Source organism: Pieris napi, chromosome 21, assembly GCF_905475465.1.
Source record: "Pieris napi chromosome 21, ilPieNapi1.2, whole genome shotgun sequence".
In the NCBI taxonomy this organism is placed as follows: domain Eukaryota; kingdom Metazoa; phylum Arthropoda; class Insecta; order Lepidoptera; family Pieridae; genus Pieris; species Pieris napi.
In genome coordinates, this window is record NC_062254.1 from 6,701,620 (window position 1) to 6,721,439 (window position 19,820).

A 19,820-nucleotide genomic window follows, 5' to 3' on the forward strand; every position below is an offset into this window, starting at 1 on the left:
TCATACAAAATGACGGCAAACAGAGAAGATACCAGAAGGACCCTGGAAGGACGAACCTCGTTATATATTAAAATTATTAAAAAAAACATCAACATTTATGATACATCTACAGCTAAGGGTTAATACCTCCGTTATATTTGATAAGATTTCTATTACAAATATTTTACCAAGGTTTTTACGCCACCGTTTTATGAGACTAGAAAGCCCGCAAATTAGAAAAATAGCATAAGCGGAGGTCGTATGCGTAAATTGATTAAAAGTATTTTAAATCCACGAAATAAAACATAAGGCATTATTAATTATTTTTAATTATCAAAACACACTTAAAACAAAAAGGCTGTGTCTACATAAAAGTAATCTTGGTCCGCACTTGGTTCACTTGCCATACGTTGAGGTTCTCGTACTCTTCGATACATGCGTCCACCTAAAAAAAATTATATTTCAATTACCCACATCAATATTCAGATAAATTATTAGATAATTAATACCGACTTCGACGTTCGAAGCCTGAATAATAGAATTATCTATCTATCCTGAAGCTTATTAGTACTTGCTTATACAAAAAAAATCAGTGACGCTACCTCTTTAGGTCTGGGCCTCAGATTTCTGAATCTGTTTCATGATCATTTTTTAATCTTATAGGCAACTAGGTGATCAGCCTCCAGTGCCTGACTCACGCCGTCGACTTTTTGGGTCTAAGACAATATGTCGGTTTCCTCACGATGTTTTCCTTCACCGTTCGAGCGAATGTTAAATGCGCATATAGACAGAAAGTCCATTGTTGCACAGGCGGGGATCGAACCTACGACGGATGAGAGTCGCACGCTGAAGCCACTAGGGCAACATTGCTCCTCATATAGTGAGGTAAAAACATCATGTTTATAGATATTTTTGTATAGTGTATATAAATACACTATACAAAAATATCTAATAAATTGGTTTGAGATCAATTTAGTCTCGTCTCCAATCTTATTAGGTCAGCGTTTGATTTAAAAAAAGATGTAAGCTTCAAGTATTAAACAAAAACTATTCCATAAACAATTGCTTAGATTCCAAAAAGTCTAGTCAAGTCGTATGTTAGTCAAATATACCGTCAAGATCGTAGAACAATGTCGGATTTGAAAAAAATCCAAAATCACTTTTTATCATATTTGGATACATTTACTAAATATTACGGTTACCTTAAAAAGATTCATGTGTTTAAAATTTCAAATTAATCAGTCGGTAAAGTGACGGATTTGATAGAAGCATGTGATTTTTCTAGAAAACTGTGTAATTTAATGTTATTATTTTTATTTTCTTTCAAAACAAACCTTTTGTTTGCTTGTATGCCAATTTTCATAATAACAGAATATGAATTAAAATAGTAATAACTAATATTATTTTGAAATGGCTGCCCTGTAAAGTTTACTATTTGTCAGATCCGTCACTATTCTTCGACTATGGCGATACGTTTGTAGGAAATGCTGGTGCATTTTATGTCTATATTATCAGGACACACTTATTGTATTTTTTTTTTTTTTGGATAAATTCTCACCTGATCTGGTTTGAATCCCTTGTCGACACAGCGTTCTATGACGTCAGCTACCTTCACAGTGTTATTGGAACCGGCAAGTTCACGAACCACGGCGAAGATACGATCCGTTGCACTTATACCCCTGTTTTTAAAGTTACAATTACTGTAAACTATATGTAACTATGACTAAGCATTTTCTGACGTTATAGAGTTGTTGTATGAAAACGGTAAAATAATCATTTATTTGCAAGAATATTGTGTAGATAAAAGGCCAATCAAATATATTTTTTTTAAAATATATCTATGAATAAGAAATTAACCCGGCTTTCGAATAAAGTTTATTTGAATTTCGAATTGCGTGCTAATCCATAGATAATTAAATCAGTAAATGCTAATTTAAAGAATATTTAATTACACAGATATATATTTTAATATCATTATATATTTATACCTTTGCACATTATCTTCCACATGAGTGAGAGACTGCTTGGACATGTCCACGAGACGAATTGCTTCCGACACGTCCTCCTTCTCAACCATGTCTGATAATCTGTTGAAAAACATTCCTCCATCATTTCTTTATACAATACGAATCAAAAATAATTTACCACATAGTGACGTTATACCTCACAATAACTTATGAAACGTTTATAAGAATCAGTAGAGTAATAAGGCTTACTTTGTGTGCGACTTTTTTTCTTGCAAACCGTACTTATCATTAGATCGCGATCAGAACATTTAAAAAAAATTAGCACTCGAAAAGGTCATCTGTATAAACACCCTGTACTTTATACTGTTGTATAAAGACCTGTACTTTATACTGTTGTATAAAGACCTGTACTTTATACTGTTGTATAAAGACCTGTACTTTATACTGTTGTATAAAGACCTGTACTTTATACTGTTGTATAAAGACCTGTACTTTATACTGTTGTATAAAGACCTGGACTTTATACTGTTGTATAAAGACTTGTACTTTATACTGTTGTATAAACACCCTGTACTTTATACTGTTGTATAAACACCCTGTACTTTATACTGTTGTATAAAGACCTGAAGAAGTTATTCCGTCCGCTGAAGATATATCCATCTCCGTAGCCAGTGGGGCCTTTAACCAGTCTGTAAACTGGTCGAAAAGGAAGAGTACCTATCCTCGACACCGTTTTCTACTAGAAAACTAAACACCAGCCTTATTCCTGTGAGACGATTTTAGCTATAAATTTAAATAATTTTTTTTGGATTTTTAATGAGAATGTCCATAATAATAATAAATCCAGCAGAACTCTAAATCTTGATGTCTATAGAGCGTCATATTACCTAAAACCATTTATATTTTTTAATAATAAAACATTACCTAAGTCTTGCAAGTGCGGTAGACAATCGTAGTATCGCTAGGAGGTTCCTCGCTGACGTAAACGTGACGTCACGGCTGTTACGTGCCTCGCGACGTAACTCGACGTACGACGCTGAAATTATATCCTTTTACTAAACAAATGTTTTTTTAAATGCATTTTGCAGTCAGTAAATTTTATTGGAATTTGTTTTTTTATTATTTCAAAATGTCGGAGCAATGAAGTTACTGTCAGCTGTCACCTGTTTATGTTAATATATCAGGGTATGGGAGCGTTCAAGTATAACGTAACGAATTTTGGGGGGGGGTCCTTTTGTAAAACGTTACGATGCAGGGCGGGGATTGAATTACGCGTTATTGTAAATATTATTTTCCACTTTCCAGTACTTTATATATTTAGTATAAAGAGTCACTAGGTGGTCACGAAACGTTTTAATACACTTGGGTACAGAAAAACGTTACGGCGCGTTACAAGTGAGGGGGGGGTCAATAATCTCCAATAATTAAAAAATCTCATATTTTTTATACTTACAAACAATATAATCAGTGAGGTGGGTAGGCACAGTTGGCTGTTTCCGTTTAGTGAGAGCGATGTACCGACGGACGAGTCGCATCGACAGAGCGCGTATTTCAGTCGGCGGCTGACACGAGTGCTGGTGCACGTACGCTATGTGCTTGGCTAGCTCTAAGTCCTTATCTCTGGGAATTAAATCAACAAAATATTTGTACTACGTACTAAAAAATCTAAATTACTAATTAATAACAAAACTTTTAATCTCCTTTGTGGAAAAACATCTATTTTTTTTTTCAAGCAATACCTTTCTATTAATCTGTGTCTATAGTCTATGATTTAATAAGATGAAGAGCAAAAGATAAAAAACGGGGACGAGTTTTCTCATAGTAGAAAACTCATATTAAAACCGTTGCAAGGCACCAATACAGATAATTTATTTTAAACTTAAAGAAAAAACAGTCGCGTCGTTCTAAACATATACTTTATAGTTAGTACTATGCTGACTGAATCTAATCGTTATTTTTTATAAAAAAAACTCTTAAAAATTTAGTTTTTTGCTGCGTCAGAAGGCTGATTTTCAATACTACTCAATTTAGTAAAATTACGTATTTTTAATTGTAAATAGGTACATATAATATAATTAGAATGAAAATTTCTAGTTCATTTGTCGACGAAAAACAAATGTATAACTTCATACAACACAAAATAAAATTTAAATTTTATTTAAAAAAATACCTATTAGGTTTATCCTGTATAAGCCATAGGAGATCGAATCTGGAGAGCAAAGCCGCGGGCAGTTGTATGTTTTGTTCGATGGTGCGCTTTGGGTTGTACCGCCCATATGCGGGGTTGGCGGCCGCAAGGATCGACACCCGGGCGTTTAAACAAGTCATTATACCAGCCTGAAATTTTACAATTTACCAGTAAATTCTTTAGTTTTGGACGTGATAACGTCTTATAAATCGATGAACGCCGCGCCGGCTGCACGCACGAAACAACATGACTCATTGTCAACGTGCAAGCGAGAGCGCGGAACAAGAGATAGAGATAGATAGAGCGGATTACAACAACAATTGCAGCAAAAAAGGTAAATAATTCTTGCATTTTAAGAATTTACGATATAATCTCATATATTTGTTCTTTAATTATTAAAAAATTATTTCAATTACCGAGTATATGTTAAAAAAAAATTCAATTAACTCCTTTGTATTATATAAAATAATGATAATTTCGATTTTTCATCAATGTTTTCTTATCGTTATCACGTAAAGTTATCGTCCGTAAACCGACTCTAAGGACAACCAAATTTTTTGTTTGACAAGTTGAAGGCTGATCACCTAATTGCCTATGAATAAAAATATGATCACAAAACAGATACAGAAAGCTAATCTAAGAAATGTTTTTATTAGAACATTTAACCTTAATTAGTATAAAAAATTATATTTGGAATGACTAACTCGTGACCATGCAAAGCACTTAAATCGCCGGGTCAGTTGTGCAATATTACCTTTGCAATACTGATGGTCTGCTGTTCCATGACCTCATGTATAGCGGTTCGGTCGCTGTCCGCCATTTTGTCAAATTCATCGATACAGCATACGCCTTGATCCGCTAACACTAATGCCCCACCCTCCAACATCATTTCACCTGTGAAGGGATCCTGGAAGATGTTATATTTTACGTTATTTAAATAAACAAGAAGGAAGAAGTTTCCTCTACCAGAAAAAAAAACAAAAACTAAACCAAGCCGGTAGTACTATAATTGAAAAAAAAACTATGGGTTGCACTCCGGGAGTGCCGGCAGAAGTGAAAACTTGAATATTAACGTTGTGCATTTTTGATATTTTGGAATGGTTAGGGAATAATTTTGCACGAATTGCTTTAATTATCAGTATAAAAGTACATATTATCATTTATGTGGTAGAATACAATATTTATTTATTGCGCTATCGTACAAAAACATGACAATTTATATTACATTAAATACGCCGCGCCAGCTGTCTACTCTCCATCCGTCTTACTAATTTTCGATCAGGTCACGTGTCCTGACGCGAGTTTAACATTTTTTACCCATTCCAAAAAAAAATTACAACGCCGCTAAAGAAGTTTTCACTTGACTTATTTTGTATGCTGAGTGATTTTGTATATTGATTATTAAAACTTATGGGAATAGTGTGTTCTATTATCATAAGTCTTAATAATCAATTTATTATTTCCCTGAGAATAGAACTCAACTCTCCAGGGATCCAGAATAGACCTGGGTCTATGGGGGTCTGGACCCCAAATAAATAGAATATTTTTTTTATTAAATTAATTAATATATTCATGAATGTACCAGGATTTTCAGTGTTTACCTTTAAAACCGCAGCAGTAAGACCGACTCCAGAAGACCCTCTGCCAGTGGTATACTGGGAGCGGGGTGCCAGACGATCTATGTAGTTGAGGAGCTGCGACTTGGCAACTCCAGGGTCTCCCATGAGACAAATGTTAATGTTACCACGAATTTTCATACCGTTTGGACGTCTGTAAAGAATATCAATATATATATTTTAATTAAATTACCAGCTGCCCACAGAAGTATTTCCGAACCAATTCGACTTAGGGTCCTTCAAGAAAAGAGCGTACCAAGTCTTGAAAGGCCGGCAACGCACTTGCGAGCCTTCTGGCATTGTGAGTGTCCATGGACGGCGGTATCACTTAACATCAGGTGAGCCTCCTGCCCGTTTGCCCCCTATTACATAAAAAAAAAAAGTTTTCTTCTTGGACAAGCCTATATGTGTTTTGTCATACAATAATTTCACCTGAATCAAACCCACGTTATAATGTAGATGCGTTTACCATTAACCCATTGTGATAGACGATGTAGACCCAGGATGTTTGTTAGGTTTGTAATCAAAATTTTAAACAAAATAATTTATTTGGTATGTATGACTCAATTTTGACAATATTTAGCCTTTAAATATAACATCAATATATGTAATATACTAAAAATGTAGTGACAAAATAAAATAAAAAATGCACAATATTAAAAAATGGCAACATCGTAACATAAAACTGTTTAACAGAACCTTACCTATCAACACCCCCAACCAGCAACAGCAACAAAGCCTTTTTAACATCTTCGTGGCCATATATTTCTGGCGCAAGACTTTTCGCCATACGAGAATAGAGATCGTCTTCCGCCAACTCCGCTAACTCCTCCTCGGTTAAAGCTTCTGCCAGTTCGCTTTCGTCGGCTTGGTTTAGACATGTTACACCCTTAAATATTCATCAATGTAAGCGATCGAAGTTTTTATTGTACCCGTAATGGGCGAGAACTAAGAGACATTTTATAAAACCAAATTAAATCTAAGATATTTCTTTTTTGACGTTCATAAGTGTACATTGTGTTACTTATATGAATAAATGATTTTGATACTTTGACTATAATAATCACGAAAGCAGTTTTGGTCTAGTGGCTCCAGCGTGCTTCAACCCCGAGGGTATAGGTTCGATCGCAGGTTGCGCACCAATAGCGTTTTTGTGCGCATCTAATATAGCTCGCACGGTGAAGGAAAACTTAGTGAGGCATATCCCAAACCCAAAAATCGATGACGTGTCAGATAGAAAGGAAAGAAATATTAAAATGATCTAAGAAATGGATCATATCCTACAGATCAGATCAGGCAGGCGCAGATTGCAGACAACCCCAAATAGGGATGTAGGACCTTAAAATATCGGGCTCATCGTCAACGGGCTAGAGTGCATTTATTTTTAAGAGTTATTAAAATAAATTATTATTATTATTATTATAATATTAAGTTATTAAAATAGTACAGTAAAGAATTAAAGACTTAATATAAGCATTCTACTTGGAGACATCAATAGTAAAAGGATATTAAAATTATTGTGAGTTTATAATTTTACTCTAGCCATAAAATACTAATAAAAAGGGTTCAAACTCAAACTCAAACTCAAAATATCTTTATTCAAGTAGGTAACCAAGTACACTTTTGAATAGTCAAGTTAAATTAATCGTAAATTTACATTTACTACCAGTTCGCAAGTCAAGGGCGTAGAATGATTGTATAAGTAAACTAATGTTGCAAAGCAAGTGATTTCTTCGTAATAAAAACCTATAAACTCCAAATAAGATTTAATTAAGCCGTTTTATTTTAGAATAACTTTATTATAAGAATTGGCTGGTTAATTGTTAGTGAAATATCATATTATTATTCAAGTATCACAAAACTCAAAACATAATTAATATATATAATATATATATTCACGTGGTACTACTATATGCTGCATGAATACTGAAATGTAATAGTAGTTTTAATTTTTTTTAAGTAATTTTTATCTTGTTGCCATTTTATGAACTTGTAATTGTTTCTACAACCTCAAGGAAAATTCATATATACTATATCATTAACATAATTTGAAATAAAATAATATTAAAGTTTATGAATAAGACAGTCACTTTATAAGCGTTTTCGTAAGACATAAAAACTTACATGCGCCTCTAAATAGGTATCTGATAGCAGCCCTTGGACCATTTGCCTGAAGCCAGAATTGAGCAGCGGCAGGAATATCCCAGTGACTGCTACATGGTCCCCTGGTTGAGCGCGACGCGTGGTCTCACCGCGACAGTACACTGACAATTGACGAGGTATGTGGCCTACTGGCACTTGGTCGGACTGAAAAAGGGCAAATATATTAACTGCAAAATCGCTAGCTTCGCTGTAGGAGCAAATGTTAATTACGCATATAGAAAATAAACCATTGGTGCAGTCAACACATGTTTTAGGGCCACATGCTAAAGCCAAAAGCAGCAGTTTAAAAGGTATGCACTCACATGCTCCTGTATCTTAATCTCTTGGAACTTCTGGAACCGTGAACCGCGTGTCTGTAAGTGTAATTGTCCAGCAGTCTTATTAACACGACACTCATCTGCTGTACAGGCAGGTGGCGGAGTAAACTGTAGGGAGCGGACTGGTTGATATGTCTCAGCTCCACAAGCACTGCAGGAGTATGTAGCTACTATGAGTAGTGGCTTTACTTCGGTACAACGGGTTACTATACCTGGGAAATGCAACGAAATTTATTTTAAAAGTCTAAATATTATACCTAGACAAAGGAAATTATAAAAATATTGTGTGATATAATGTACACATTCTACACTTTTATACCAAATATATTTTAATACCAAGGAAAAAGTGCAACTCACCTCTGACTGTAACTAGTTTTCCAATGTGTTCAGCTTTTACGTCTCTGATGGGCACTGATTTTGATGTTGTTAAATCTTTGAAATACACTTCACTACAAAAAAAATTTAGTTAAGTTTTTTACAATAAAAAAATAACTAAAGATAGGATTAGGATTTCATATAAATAAGGATCAAATCAAGATGACCTTCGTAGTCTTTACAACATAGAGTGGTGCATCTTTGTGCTTAATATTATCAATACACTTACAATCTTCTAATAAGTTCAGGGGGGTATCTGTTTCTAGGGTCTCTCATTTCTCCCGGAATCCTATGGCTTCTTGATTCTAACATAATTCTATGCTCAATATATACATCTAATGCATCTTTGGCGTCAACCTAAGACATAAAAATATAATAAATTGATTAAAACAAAAATCTATAGTTATACAAAACCTTTACTGCTTTTTTTGTTAAACAGTACTTTTGATAGGTGAAAAAATTATTGTATGAAAATATGTAACCTCTCTGTGTTTGTATTCAGGTAGCATTTCATAAACGACATCAGAGACCATATTAGTATATCGTCTCGTATTTTTGAGCACAGCTGCACATAACTCTTCATTCATCTCGTGTAAATCATCCAAGTCAACCACAAAGGCAGTCTACAACAAACAAAAATATAAATAAACAATGCAAACAAAAACTATCATAACCTCAATTACTTAACATTACCTGTTCCCTATGAGCAAATTTGGTAAGCTGCTCAGAGTATTTAAAAAACTTTGCTCCATCTTCGTCTGTCTGGCAAAAGTCAATAAAGAAATTTTTAAATGACTCTGAAACATAAAGTACCTATTTTTGTTAAACAGTAAAAGTTAGTAATTTTTCAACTTGTTACACCACGATTTACCTCTATCGGCAGTATAATCTCGCATGGCCATAATTTAATTTCGATATCTGTTAATTCTATCACGTAAAAACTCACTAAATTATTAATTTAAAATAAATGCAGATACTGCTTACTGACCAAACAAAACAAATTAATAAAATAACGTTTTGGCGCGTAAACGAAACCAATGAGCTAGTTTTTTTTTTTTTTTTGGAGTTTATGGCCTGGTATCTAGACCTTTAGGCCACAATGAGCTAGTTTGTTTTTTTTTAGCCACAGATCAAGACAATAAATATTATGCAACACAGATTAGCACTATAACTAAAGGCAGGCCACATGTTAAGTAAGTGCGTTTTCCAATTACAGAACATAATGCGACTCAGTGCCGCACAATGCCGCTTAATGCTGAAGCTTAATTGGAACGTGAATTAGTTTTCAAATGCATCAGCAGAGTGCGCTAAGTCAGTGTTGAAAAAAAAAAATGTTCTGAATAGAGTTAGCACTTAACAACCTCATTAATGTATAAATAATGTCGTTAACAATAATAATTGGTTGAAAACTTTTTACGCTTATTTTAATAATCAAATTATTTCGATAACATTATTTTACTGAAATAAGAGAAAACCTTTAAAGAATATAAGGTTTTAACAAGCTAAATTAACAGTAAAATATATAGTTTCATGTAAGAAGTTTACATCATTTACGTTTTGAGTAATTTTTTTTAAATGATATCTAAAAAAATTATATACTTTTTCAAAACCATTGCAATGTTTACAAAAGTATAATCCTGTAAAATAAATTTGTTTACAGATCCGAATTTTAAAATAAAATTATATTCATATTTTAAATGTGGAATATAAAAAAAGTAACTATTTATACCTTCATCCATACTTATATTTATTTATTTTTTTGCAGTTTGAAATAACTTTAATTATTTTCAAAATCTACGACGAAACGAAAGCCTTACAAATTTTTCAACAATAAATAATAATATTTACTAACGAAAATTTCGATAAATGCCAACTTAATAAAAAACACTGGTCAATTTTCTGTCACTGTGTTGGTATTTATTGCGAGAAGCACGAGAGGCAATTGGAAAACGCACTAAAGGTAACGGTACAATAGTATGGACTGAATAGTCAAATAGAACATCTTTTATATAGGTTTATTGGTAATTCAAAGTATTTCCGTTATGTGATAGAACTCACCCTTATTTATTATAATTTTAACCCCCATAATTATGCATTATGAAGAAGTTTGCCGTTTTTCTCGTGATTTTTAACTTTTTCAAAATAAGTAAAAAAGTATTTAAAAAATGCCAATTTAAGTCTAACTTCTCAATATTTTTTTCCACTAAAATGCCTTAAAACAAGAAGATGTTATAAAAATTGTCTTACAGATTATTTTAAAAACAATCGTTTTCTCAGCTCTTCAACAAAGAAATGGTTTTAAAATCTTGGCATATAGCCTAATCTTAGTACATCTGTACATTTATCACTGGCATTATAGGTCTACCAGAATCTGATGGCAAAATTTTTATTTAAAAATTAGCGATTTTCATATGGCAATAAAAGAAAAATTTCATCTGTCAACTGAAATTTCGAGGAATTGTTTTTGGTTTGGCTTCAAATTTCCATTAAAAAGTGATGAAAATGTCGAAGAAACCTCTTCGATCGCAAGCAAGACATATTGTTTTCAATGTTTATCAAAGAATACTTGATCAACAAGATGCAGAACATACACAATCATCGATATTGAGCCATGTGCAAGCGTTGACTGGTTAGTAGGAGTGACACGTCTTGATACTTTGGTTTATGGGATTCTTCGTGTGTATTATATTATGTACTTATACTAAACTTTGGTTTATTTCAGGGGTTTCTGTTACTACAAATAAACTTGGATAGTTTTGATTTAGAATTGATCAGAAACAAGATAAATGAGTTTTACACTGTTTCTTTCTCTCGAATAGGGATCGATGAATAGCGAAAATCTTGTGAACATGTAATAAAAATTGAAAATCAGTTCATAGAACAAGATCGGTTAATTGAGATGCAGGAGGAAAGGTTTATTATAAATACTGCGTTGAAGACTTTTTTATGGATGTGCAGTATTTGGAACCATTTTCAAGTTCTTAATTAATTAATAAACTCATGAACAGGAGTTTTCATCTAAATTTCAAACCCCACATTCGCCACATTTTCAAAAATTATCATTGGATAAATTTTAATATATTTTGCATGTATCACACATAGAATCAGCCGCTATAAGGAAAAAAAAGTATCAAAACGTTTTACTCCAATTTCCCCAGTATTGCTAGCGTCAATTTCTTTTTTCCCTTTTTGCCATCAGATCCTGGTAGACCTATAGTAATGTTTATACCTTTACTAAATCTGTGTAGTAATGTCAATTTTGGCGCCAGTTTGCAATGTCAACGACAAAATATAAACTTTGTTTTGCAATTTCTTGCAGTGATACATTTAATTGTAAAATGTATGTTTTATAACGAAATTAATGTATGCAACTTATTAACATGGGAGACTCTGTTGGTAAATATATGTTAAATTCATTGCTGTTGTTTTAACTTTGATATTAATGAGACTAACATCACGTATTGTTTCTTTACAGCTGGTCAAAGAGCTAAACGGCAAAAAGTTGATAAACATGGTCGCTTATCTGCTTTTGAAAAACTTAAACAATTAAAGGGAAAAGGATCTAAGAATAAATACGATGTAGATGAGTTAGAGAATGTGTATGATACTGTGGATGAAAAAGAGTATAGTGATCGCGTGTTACAAAGACAAGAGGAAGATTGGATTGAAGACGGTATAGTTTTAGTCTACTTTCTATACACGTGTTTATATTATACAAAATTTAATCATTCATATTTTAGATGGTACCGGCTATGTTGAGGATGGGCGTGAAATATTTGATGATGATGAAATTGACGATTCGTACGCTATGCCTGACAGCAAAGAGAGTGGAAGAGGTGTTAAGAGAAAGGCTAAAGTTGCTCCACCTATAGGAAAAGGAAACATTAAGAATCTTTTAGGGGCTATGCCGGCAAAGAAAAAAGAGGTAAAAGAAGTTTGTTTTTGTTGCATATTATGTTGTCAAATTAGCTATAACATCTAAATGATTCTGTGTTGGTTCTGCATCTGAGGTTCTTAACAATAATGAAATATTTAAATTAATCATTTCAGAGTATTAAATGCTTTATGATATTCATTCTCTCTATTATATTCATGACGATTATGCATACTAAGAATTGTTTATTTGTGAACAATAATTATATTTTTTTATTAAAAGCTTAATTTTTCAGGATGTAAAAATATCTGATGACAATATATTGTCAGATATTATGTCTGATTTAGATGGCACTGCTGCAGCAACAGTAAAACCCAAAGCCCAAGTAAACAAATTGAGTAGTATTGATTCCAGCAAAAAGGATGCACAGAATTATTTTAAGTCATTAACTTCTGCAGTAAAAAAATCTAAACCTACAATAGTACTCAATGATCCACCTAATGTTAAACAGGAAATTGTAAGTTGAAAGAGGTATTATAAGTGTTGAATTATGGAGATCTTTTAAAGATTTAGAGTAATCCTAAACTATATAATATCATAATATTTGTTTTATATATTTAGTCTAGACTCTATTAGATTTTAAATTGTTGTTGATATTGTAGGAAAAACCTGTCCTAGAATTAAATGGAGAGTCACCAAAAAAAAGTACTTGGAAAATAGATAAAGAAATTAAAAAAGAACTTGAGGATTCACAAATGCAAAATATAGAGGAATTTCAAACTCAAGATATTGATTTGGGTGATGATTTTAGTAATGATGCTATATCTGCTGTTAACATAAAAGAGGAAATACCTAGTTCATCTAATACTATCACAGATGTAGCTGAAGAATTTCTCAATGAGGATTTTGATATATTCCCAGTTAAGAAGCAGTCGCCTAAAGAATTGAAACCATTGCATACATCATGGAATGAACAAGTTGGTGATAACAATGTTGTTTCCATACAGTCGGATGGTAAATTGCCTCTTCAAACTAATAAAGATGGTAAAAAGGTGCTCAGGTTTTATTGGTTAGATGCCTGGGAGGATAAATTTGTTAAACCAGGTGTGGTGTACTTGTTTGGTAAAGTGTATGTGAATCCTACTAATAAGAAAGCCGGTTGTGTCTCATGCTGTTTAGTTGTAAAGAATATAAACCGTCAAATGTTCCTGCTGCCTAGAGAATATGTAAGTTGTTCACAAATTACTTATATTTCTTTTCATTATCTACCTTAAAAAAATTAAACTATATTAAACATTGATAGATTAATTTTCATAGGAGTTATTTATCTCGATAACTTCACTAATTTAAATTAGCTTTGTAGTTTCAGTATGATTGACTTACAATTAGTAAAGCTTTATGAACTAAAACCTTGTTATACAGTTTATATTTATTATATATTCTGCCATTGTAAAAGTAAAACTAATAAAAAAGTATATGTCTAATAAGTATATTTATATGTTTCAGAAATTAGACCCAGTGACACTTGAGCCTACAGATGAGGAGGTTGGTATAATGGATATGTACCAAGAGTTTAACACTACTGTGGCGACTGAGTTGGGTATAAAAGAGTTTAAGTCGAGAAAGATTACTAAGAATTATTGTTTTAACATACCAGATGTGCCTGCACAGTGCGACTATCTCGAAGTCAAGTATATGGTGAGATGATGATTAATAGTTTTTAATATAAATAAATTTAATTAACATTACTTGACCTTGCAATTTTTGAGGTTAGTTATTTAAATAATAACTGTTTTAGAGTTTTTTTACTTTAATGCTATATTGATGTATATAATATGTCAATCTTTATTAATTACAATAATTTCAGGCTTCCATTCCACCGCCGCCTAACAAGAAATATCTTACATTCTCTCATATATTTGGAGCAAACACTTCATCGCTAGAGTTGTTTCTTCTTGAAAGGAAGATGAAAGGACCTTGTTGGCTTGAAGTTGTTGAAGCTGAGAGTGTCGGAGCAAAGGTGTCATTATGCAAACTGGAAGCAAGTTGTGATAATATGGAAAATATTAATGTTATTAGGAGTGGCGAAGATTTGGAACCTCCTCCTATTATTATTGCAGCTGTGAGTAGACCTGTTTGGGCTTTATATATTTTTGTTTATAGAACAGGGGGCAAACGGGCAGGAGGCTCACCTCATGTTAAGTGATATCGCCGCCCATGGACACTCTCAATGCTGGAGGGCTCGCGAGTGCGTTGCCGGCCTTTCAAGAATTCGTACGCTCATTTCTTGATTGATACTCTTTTGTCTGTACATTTAAAAAGTTAAACCAATTTTGTAATTCTAGAAAATGTTTCCGTGGTATTCGAACCCGAAAATCTAAATTCACTTTTATTTTAGATATTAAATATTATTTATATTATAATCTCTGATGTTCTTTGTTGTACTTGTCTATGATATGCAAACAATTTTTATGATGGAAAAGTATCCTAGTTATCAACGTGAATTGTGTATTCTCCTGGGTTCGAGTCCAGGGGACACAATATTTTTACGATTTGTTATACAGGCTGAGCTAAAAAATTAATATCTATAGAGTAGGCAAAAATGTGTTTACCAAATGCCTGGAACGTTAGGCGACATTTTTTAATATGGATCAAACTTATTTTGTATCTTTAAAACCTATTATTTATTTTCTTTTCTAACCGGGGTTAGCCATTTTTTTATACAAAATATATTTTGGATAACATAAACTTGAACAGTTTAAAGAAATATAAGTTTTTCTTGATTGTCTACAATATAATTTCAGATAAATATGAGAACAGTGACTGATGCAAAAACAAATAAAACAAAAATCTTAATGATAAGCTGTTTATCGCACAACAGCTTTCCAATACACAGGCCACCCCCTAATCCACCATTTCAACAACATTTTTGTGGTAAGTTATTCTTTAAAATAGTTATTCAAAAATGCTCTACATATTTCTAAATTTATGTATTGTCATGCTGTCTGCGACACAATCAATATTTTTATATGTTGACAGAGTGAGTTCACAGCAGCGATATTTTATTCCTAATTTGGACATTATTGTATGGGCTTAGTACAGAAAAGATAGTGTATGTATTTTTTGTGAAAATTCAATAATCCTGATTTTACAATTGCTTACTATAAAGTAATATAAAATCTACGATAGTGGAATAGAATATTCCACTTTATGTTTTATATATATTCCTACGAAACTTACTTTTTTTTTAAATTCTTAAAAATAAAAGGATTACTCAGTTATAGGTTATAACAACAATAGATATTTTTCAATAACAGCTTTAGATTCTTAAAGAATTTTTGGTTTTGTCCATTTTAGCCAGATCTTTATTCTCCTATCTGGACAAAGAGTTATTGATAAATAATTTGTTTCTTTACAGTAATGACAAAATGCAATGAGTTATGGCCAATTGATCTCAAACAAAAGCTACCTCAGTACAAAGCGACAAAATTAACCAAATGTGACACAGAAAGAGAACTATTAAACTTCTTTATGGTTCAGTTTTGGAAATTGGACCCCGATCTGGTCATCGGTCACGATCTGCAAGGGTTCCAACAGGACCTCTTAATAGGAAACATTCTAGACCTAAAGATACCGAATTGGTCTCGTCTAGGCAGGCTCAATAGATCTGTGGCTCCACAGAAAAGATTTGCAGCTAGAGATGCCTTCTTGGGAAGACTCGTTTGCGATATTAAAATATCAGCTATGGAATTAATTAGAGCGAGGAGTTTCGATCTAGATACGTTGTGCGTAAATGTTCTGAAGATGAAAGAAGGCGACAGAATAGAAGTAGCCCTAGAAGACTTACCTCGCTACTATGAAACCAGCGACGATCTACTCAAACTCATCACGCTTACTATGCAAGATGCTTCATATATTCTAAAAATCATGTGCGAACTAAACGTTTTACCGCTAGCGTTACAAATTACTCAAATTGCCGGTAACGTTATGTCTAGGACGCTGTTGGGGGGTCGGTCTGAGAGAAACGAGTTCTTGCTCCTTCATGCGTTTAACGAGAAGAACTATATCGTCCCTGATAAGGTTTACGGGAAGAAAAATATTGTCGAAGATGAGAATGAAGAGGAAGGAGTAAACAAGAAACAGGGAAAGAAAAAAGCTGCTTATTCTGGAGGATTGGTTCTCGATCCGAAAAAGGGCTTCTACGATAAACTTATTCTTCTAATGGATTTCAACTCTTTGTACCCGAGTATTATACAAGAATTCAACGTGTGCTTCACGACTATTAAAAGAAGAATCACCACAAATACCGATGACGATATAAACAATCTGATCCTTCCTGCACCTAACACTGAATTTGGAGTTTTACCAACACAAATCCGGAAACTCGTCGAGAGTAGGAGGGAGGTCAAAAAGTTAATGAAGGCCCCAGATTTGCCCCCAGAACAATACATGCAGTATAACATACGACAGACTGCCTTGAAACTGACTGCAAATTCTATGTATGGGTGTCTCGGATTCGCACATTCGAGGTTCTATGCGAAGCCGCTGGCGGCGCTCGTCACCATGAAGGGCAGAGAAATCCTCATGGACACCAAAGAAATCGTCCAAAAACTGAACTATGAGGTCGTCTACGGAGACACCGACAGTTTGATGATAAACACAAACTGCTTAGACTACGACCAAGTATTCAGAATCGGAAATGATCTAAAGCGGGAGATCAATAAAAAGTACAAACAGATCGAGTTGGATATCGATGGAGTTTTCAAATATCTCTTATTGTTGAAAAAGAAGAAGTATGCCGCCGTAGTTGTGAGTAGAAATAAAAATGGGGAATTGGTGTACGCTCAGGAGCACAAAGGTTTGGACATTGTGAGACGAGATTGGTCTCAGTTAGCGGCCGAAGCGGGGAAGTTCATCCTTAGCCAGATCCTCTCCGAACAAAGTGCGGATGAAAGGCTTGAAAGCATTCAGAATCATTTGAACAAGCTGAAAGATGACCTCATGAGCAATCAGATACCTCTATCGCTTCTAACAATAACGAAACAACTTACGAAAAACCCGAACGAATACGCCGACAAGCACGCTCAACCGCACGTCCAAGTCGCCCTTCGATTAAATAGTAAAAACAGTCGCCGATTCAAAAAGGGAGACATAGTCCCTTACATCATATGCGAAGACGGAACCGCGAACTCGGCTACCCAAAGGGCGTACCACGTGGAGGAACTAAAAAGTTCTGATAATCTCAAAATAGATTTCAGATATTATTTAGCGCATCAGTTGCATCCGGTCATATCTCGTATCTGTGAGCCCATCGAAGGCATGGAGCCGGCGAGAGTGGCAGATTGCCTCGGCCTCGACCCGTCCGGGTATCGTCAGGCGAAAAAAGAAACCACGGAGACGTACGAAGTTGAGAATGAGCAAGAGAAGTACCGGTATTGTAAAGAGTTCACCTTCGTTTGCGTCAGTGAGAGTTGTAAAGTGGAGAATCGCATAAGAGATACGTTGCTCAAAGGGGATAAAGATAGTGTGACGTTTTTAGAGAAATGTCAAAACGAAAAGTGTGAATTACGCCCGGTTGACTATTTGGCGAGTGTGCAAAATCAGTTGAGTTTGCAAATACGGGAATATCACAACGAGTATTATGCGGGGTGGGTCTCGTGCGAGGATCCGGCGTGTGGCGGCCGAACAGTGCGTCTGCCTCAGACATTCACGGCCGGATATCCGGTGTGCCGGCATTGTGAAAAGGGACTGATGTTCAGAGAATATACGGAGAAAGACCTGTATTTGCAACTTAACTTCTTTCTGTATCTCTTCGATTTGAACAAACATGCCAACGCAAGTGAGTATATTTTGTTTGGTTATTTAACTAAAACTAGCCTTACCGCTAATAACTCTTTCTAGGCAATCCTATTATTCTTAAATTTTAGGCCGTAAAGTAATTAATTTGGTTATTAATATTTGTAAAATAATTACTACTTATTAGAGATTTAATATTTACCAAATCATTAATGCGTCAATAGCTGTAGATCTACTACGAAAACCATGTATGATATTATATTTATTATTGTTTTAGTGTAAAATCATACTCATGTGTAGATCCTACTCATTTGTTATATGTAATAGAAGAGTAGTGTTTTAAATATTTTCAGTTTTTCTAGTAAATAATATTTTATCTTTTCAGAAACGAAAGTATCAACTCAAGTTGCCAGCGCATTTTTGGTTTTAAAAGAAATGGTTGAAAACTGGCTTTCACATTCAGCTTATTCAATAATATCTCTCACAAAATTGTTCAGATTCTTCAATGTGGATACAAAAGCCAAAATTAAATCGGAACCTGTAGAAATTGACATAACTCCAGAAACAGAACACATTGATGCCTTGATGGAAATGGGTGTCTATTAAATGAGTTATTAATAATTGTTGTATTATGTAATCTGTATATAGCTTAGTAAATTTTATACCTACATGATTGTATTTTTATACCCAACACTTACAATACGTATGCAATTATAATCAAGAAAATAAATACTGTTTTATTAAATTAAATCAAATATGAAAAAATTCATATTTGATTCATAGTTTCCAATATGTTTAAAAAATAATATATTGTTTTAAATCCTCTGAAAAAGCCTGAAAATGTTCCAAACCTCTGATAAATTCTACAAAAAATTATTTAGAATAGTTGGGTAATATTAAATAGCTTAGCCCCAGTAAATTCACTCATAAGACACATGAATACTGAAAAAACATTAAATAGTACCTATAATATTGTCATTCCCAAATTATTCATTGTTGAACTGGGAATTTTTAAAAATAAACCTGTGGTTTTTAAGCTCGCTCCACAATTATTGTGACGTGACGTCTTACCTACCCCGCCTAACGGTGTTATACAATGTTTGATATAAACCCAAAACTTCAAACGTATCGTTGACAATATTAATATGATGCGACCTTTTTATGTCAATATTTTTCCTGATCCCAAAATAATTAAATTTACTGACTCGCATGTAATTAGTTTTCTTAGTGTTATGCGTTAGTAAATTCCTTTCTGGCCAAGCGTTGATCACTCGACGTCCCTCTTCAACTATATAAATTAACCTAATCTACTTTTACTGTGAAATATATGACTGCTAGTTCATCCAGGGAAGTTTACGTAAATTAGGAAGAGAGTTGGACCTAAGACTGCCTTACCGTATTTCGTATTCAGAGTTCAGTTAGAATATTTTTATTTTTGTAGAAGAGTAACTCCAATTTATCCAGACCAGGGGAACTGGATATTTCAGATTAAATATACTACTTCGTGTTTGTCGACTAGGAAGGAATTGCCATGCTGCATGTCAT

General features: G+C 33.6%; 2 protein-coding genes across 2 annotated transcripts; one reads left to right on the top strand and one right to left on the bottom strand.

Moving 5' to 3' along the window:
- Positions 1-290: 290 nt before the first annotated feature.
- LOC125060408 (DNA replication licensing factor Mcm7) lies at positions 291-9,645 on the bottom strand. Its single transcript, XM_047665309.1, has 16 exons — positions 9,477-9,645; positions 9,299-9,402; positions 9,088-9,228; positions 8,835-8,962; positions 8,588-8,679; positions 8,216-8,442; positions 7,875-8,057; positions 6,455-6,639; positions 5,736-5,904; positions 4,889-5,041; positions 4,117-4,283; positions 3,400-3,566; positions 2,871-2,982; positions 1,968-2,066; positions 1,538-1,658; positions 291-424 (listed from the first exon to the last, which is right to left on the bottom strand). Exons 1-16 carry the CDS (start codon positions 9,505-9,507, stop codon positions 344-346), a joined length of 2,160 nt encoding a protein of 719 aa, XP_047521265.1. The 5' UTR covers positions 9,508-9,645; the 3' UTR covers positions 291-343.
- Positions 9,646-11,856: 2,211 nt separating this feature from the next.
- On the top strand, positions 11,857-18,945 carry LOC125060284 (DNA polymerase alpha catalytic subunit). The gene is made up of 10 exons (XM_047665101.1): positions 11,857-12,001; positions 12,081-12,278; positions 12,346-12,530; positions 12,775-12,996; positions 13,142-13,705; positions 13,986-14,177; positions 14,347-14,601; positions 15,284-15,413; positions 15,898-18,318; positions 18,661-18,945. The coding sequence occupies exons 1-10, from the start codon at positions 11,971-11,973 to the stop codon at positions 18,879-18,881; spliced, it is 4,419 nt and encodes a 1,472-aa protein (XP_047521057.1). The 5' UTR covers positions 11,857-11,970; the 3' UTR covers positions 18,882-18,945.
- Positions 18,946-19,820: the final 875 nt, after the last annotated feature.

What these genes read in the sequence shown, in the direction of transcription:
- LOC125060408 (XM_047665309.1), bottom strand. Translation starts at nt 9,507, where the DNA reads ATGGCCATGCGAGATTATACTGCCGATAGAG. An exon ending in ATACAGGATAAACCTAATAG is followed by an intron (nt 3,567 to 4,116) that starts GTATTTTTTTAA and finishes TTTAATTCCCAG; the next exon opens with AGATAAGGACTTAGAGCTAG. An exon ending in ACCGCACTTGCAAGACTTAG is followed by an intron (nt 2,067 to 2,870) that starts GTAATGTTTTAT and finishes GTTTTTCAACAG; the next exon opens with ATTATCAGACATGGTTGAGA.
- LOC125060284 (XM_047665101.1), top strand. Translation starts at nt 11,971, where the DNA reads ATGCAACTTATTAACATGGGAGACTCTGTTG. An exon ending in GGAAGATTGGATTGAAGACG is followed by an intron (nt 12,279 to 12,345) that starts GTATAGTTTTAG and finishes TTCATATTTTAG; the next exon opens with ATGGTACCGGCTATGTTGAG. An exon ending in GAACAAACATGCCAACGCAA is followed by an intron (nt 18,319 to 18,660) that starts GTGAGTATATTT and finishes TTATCTTTTCAG; the next exon opens with AAACGAAAGTATCAACTCAA.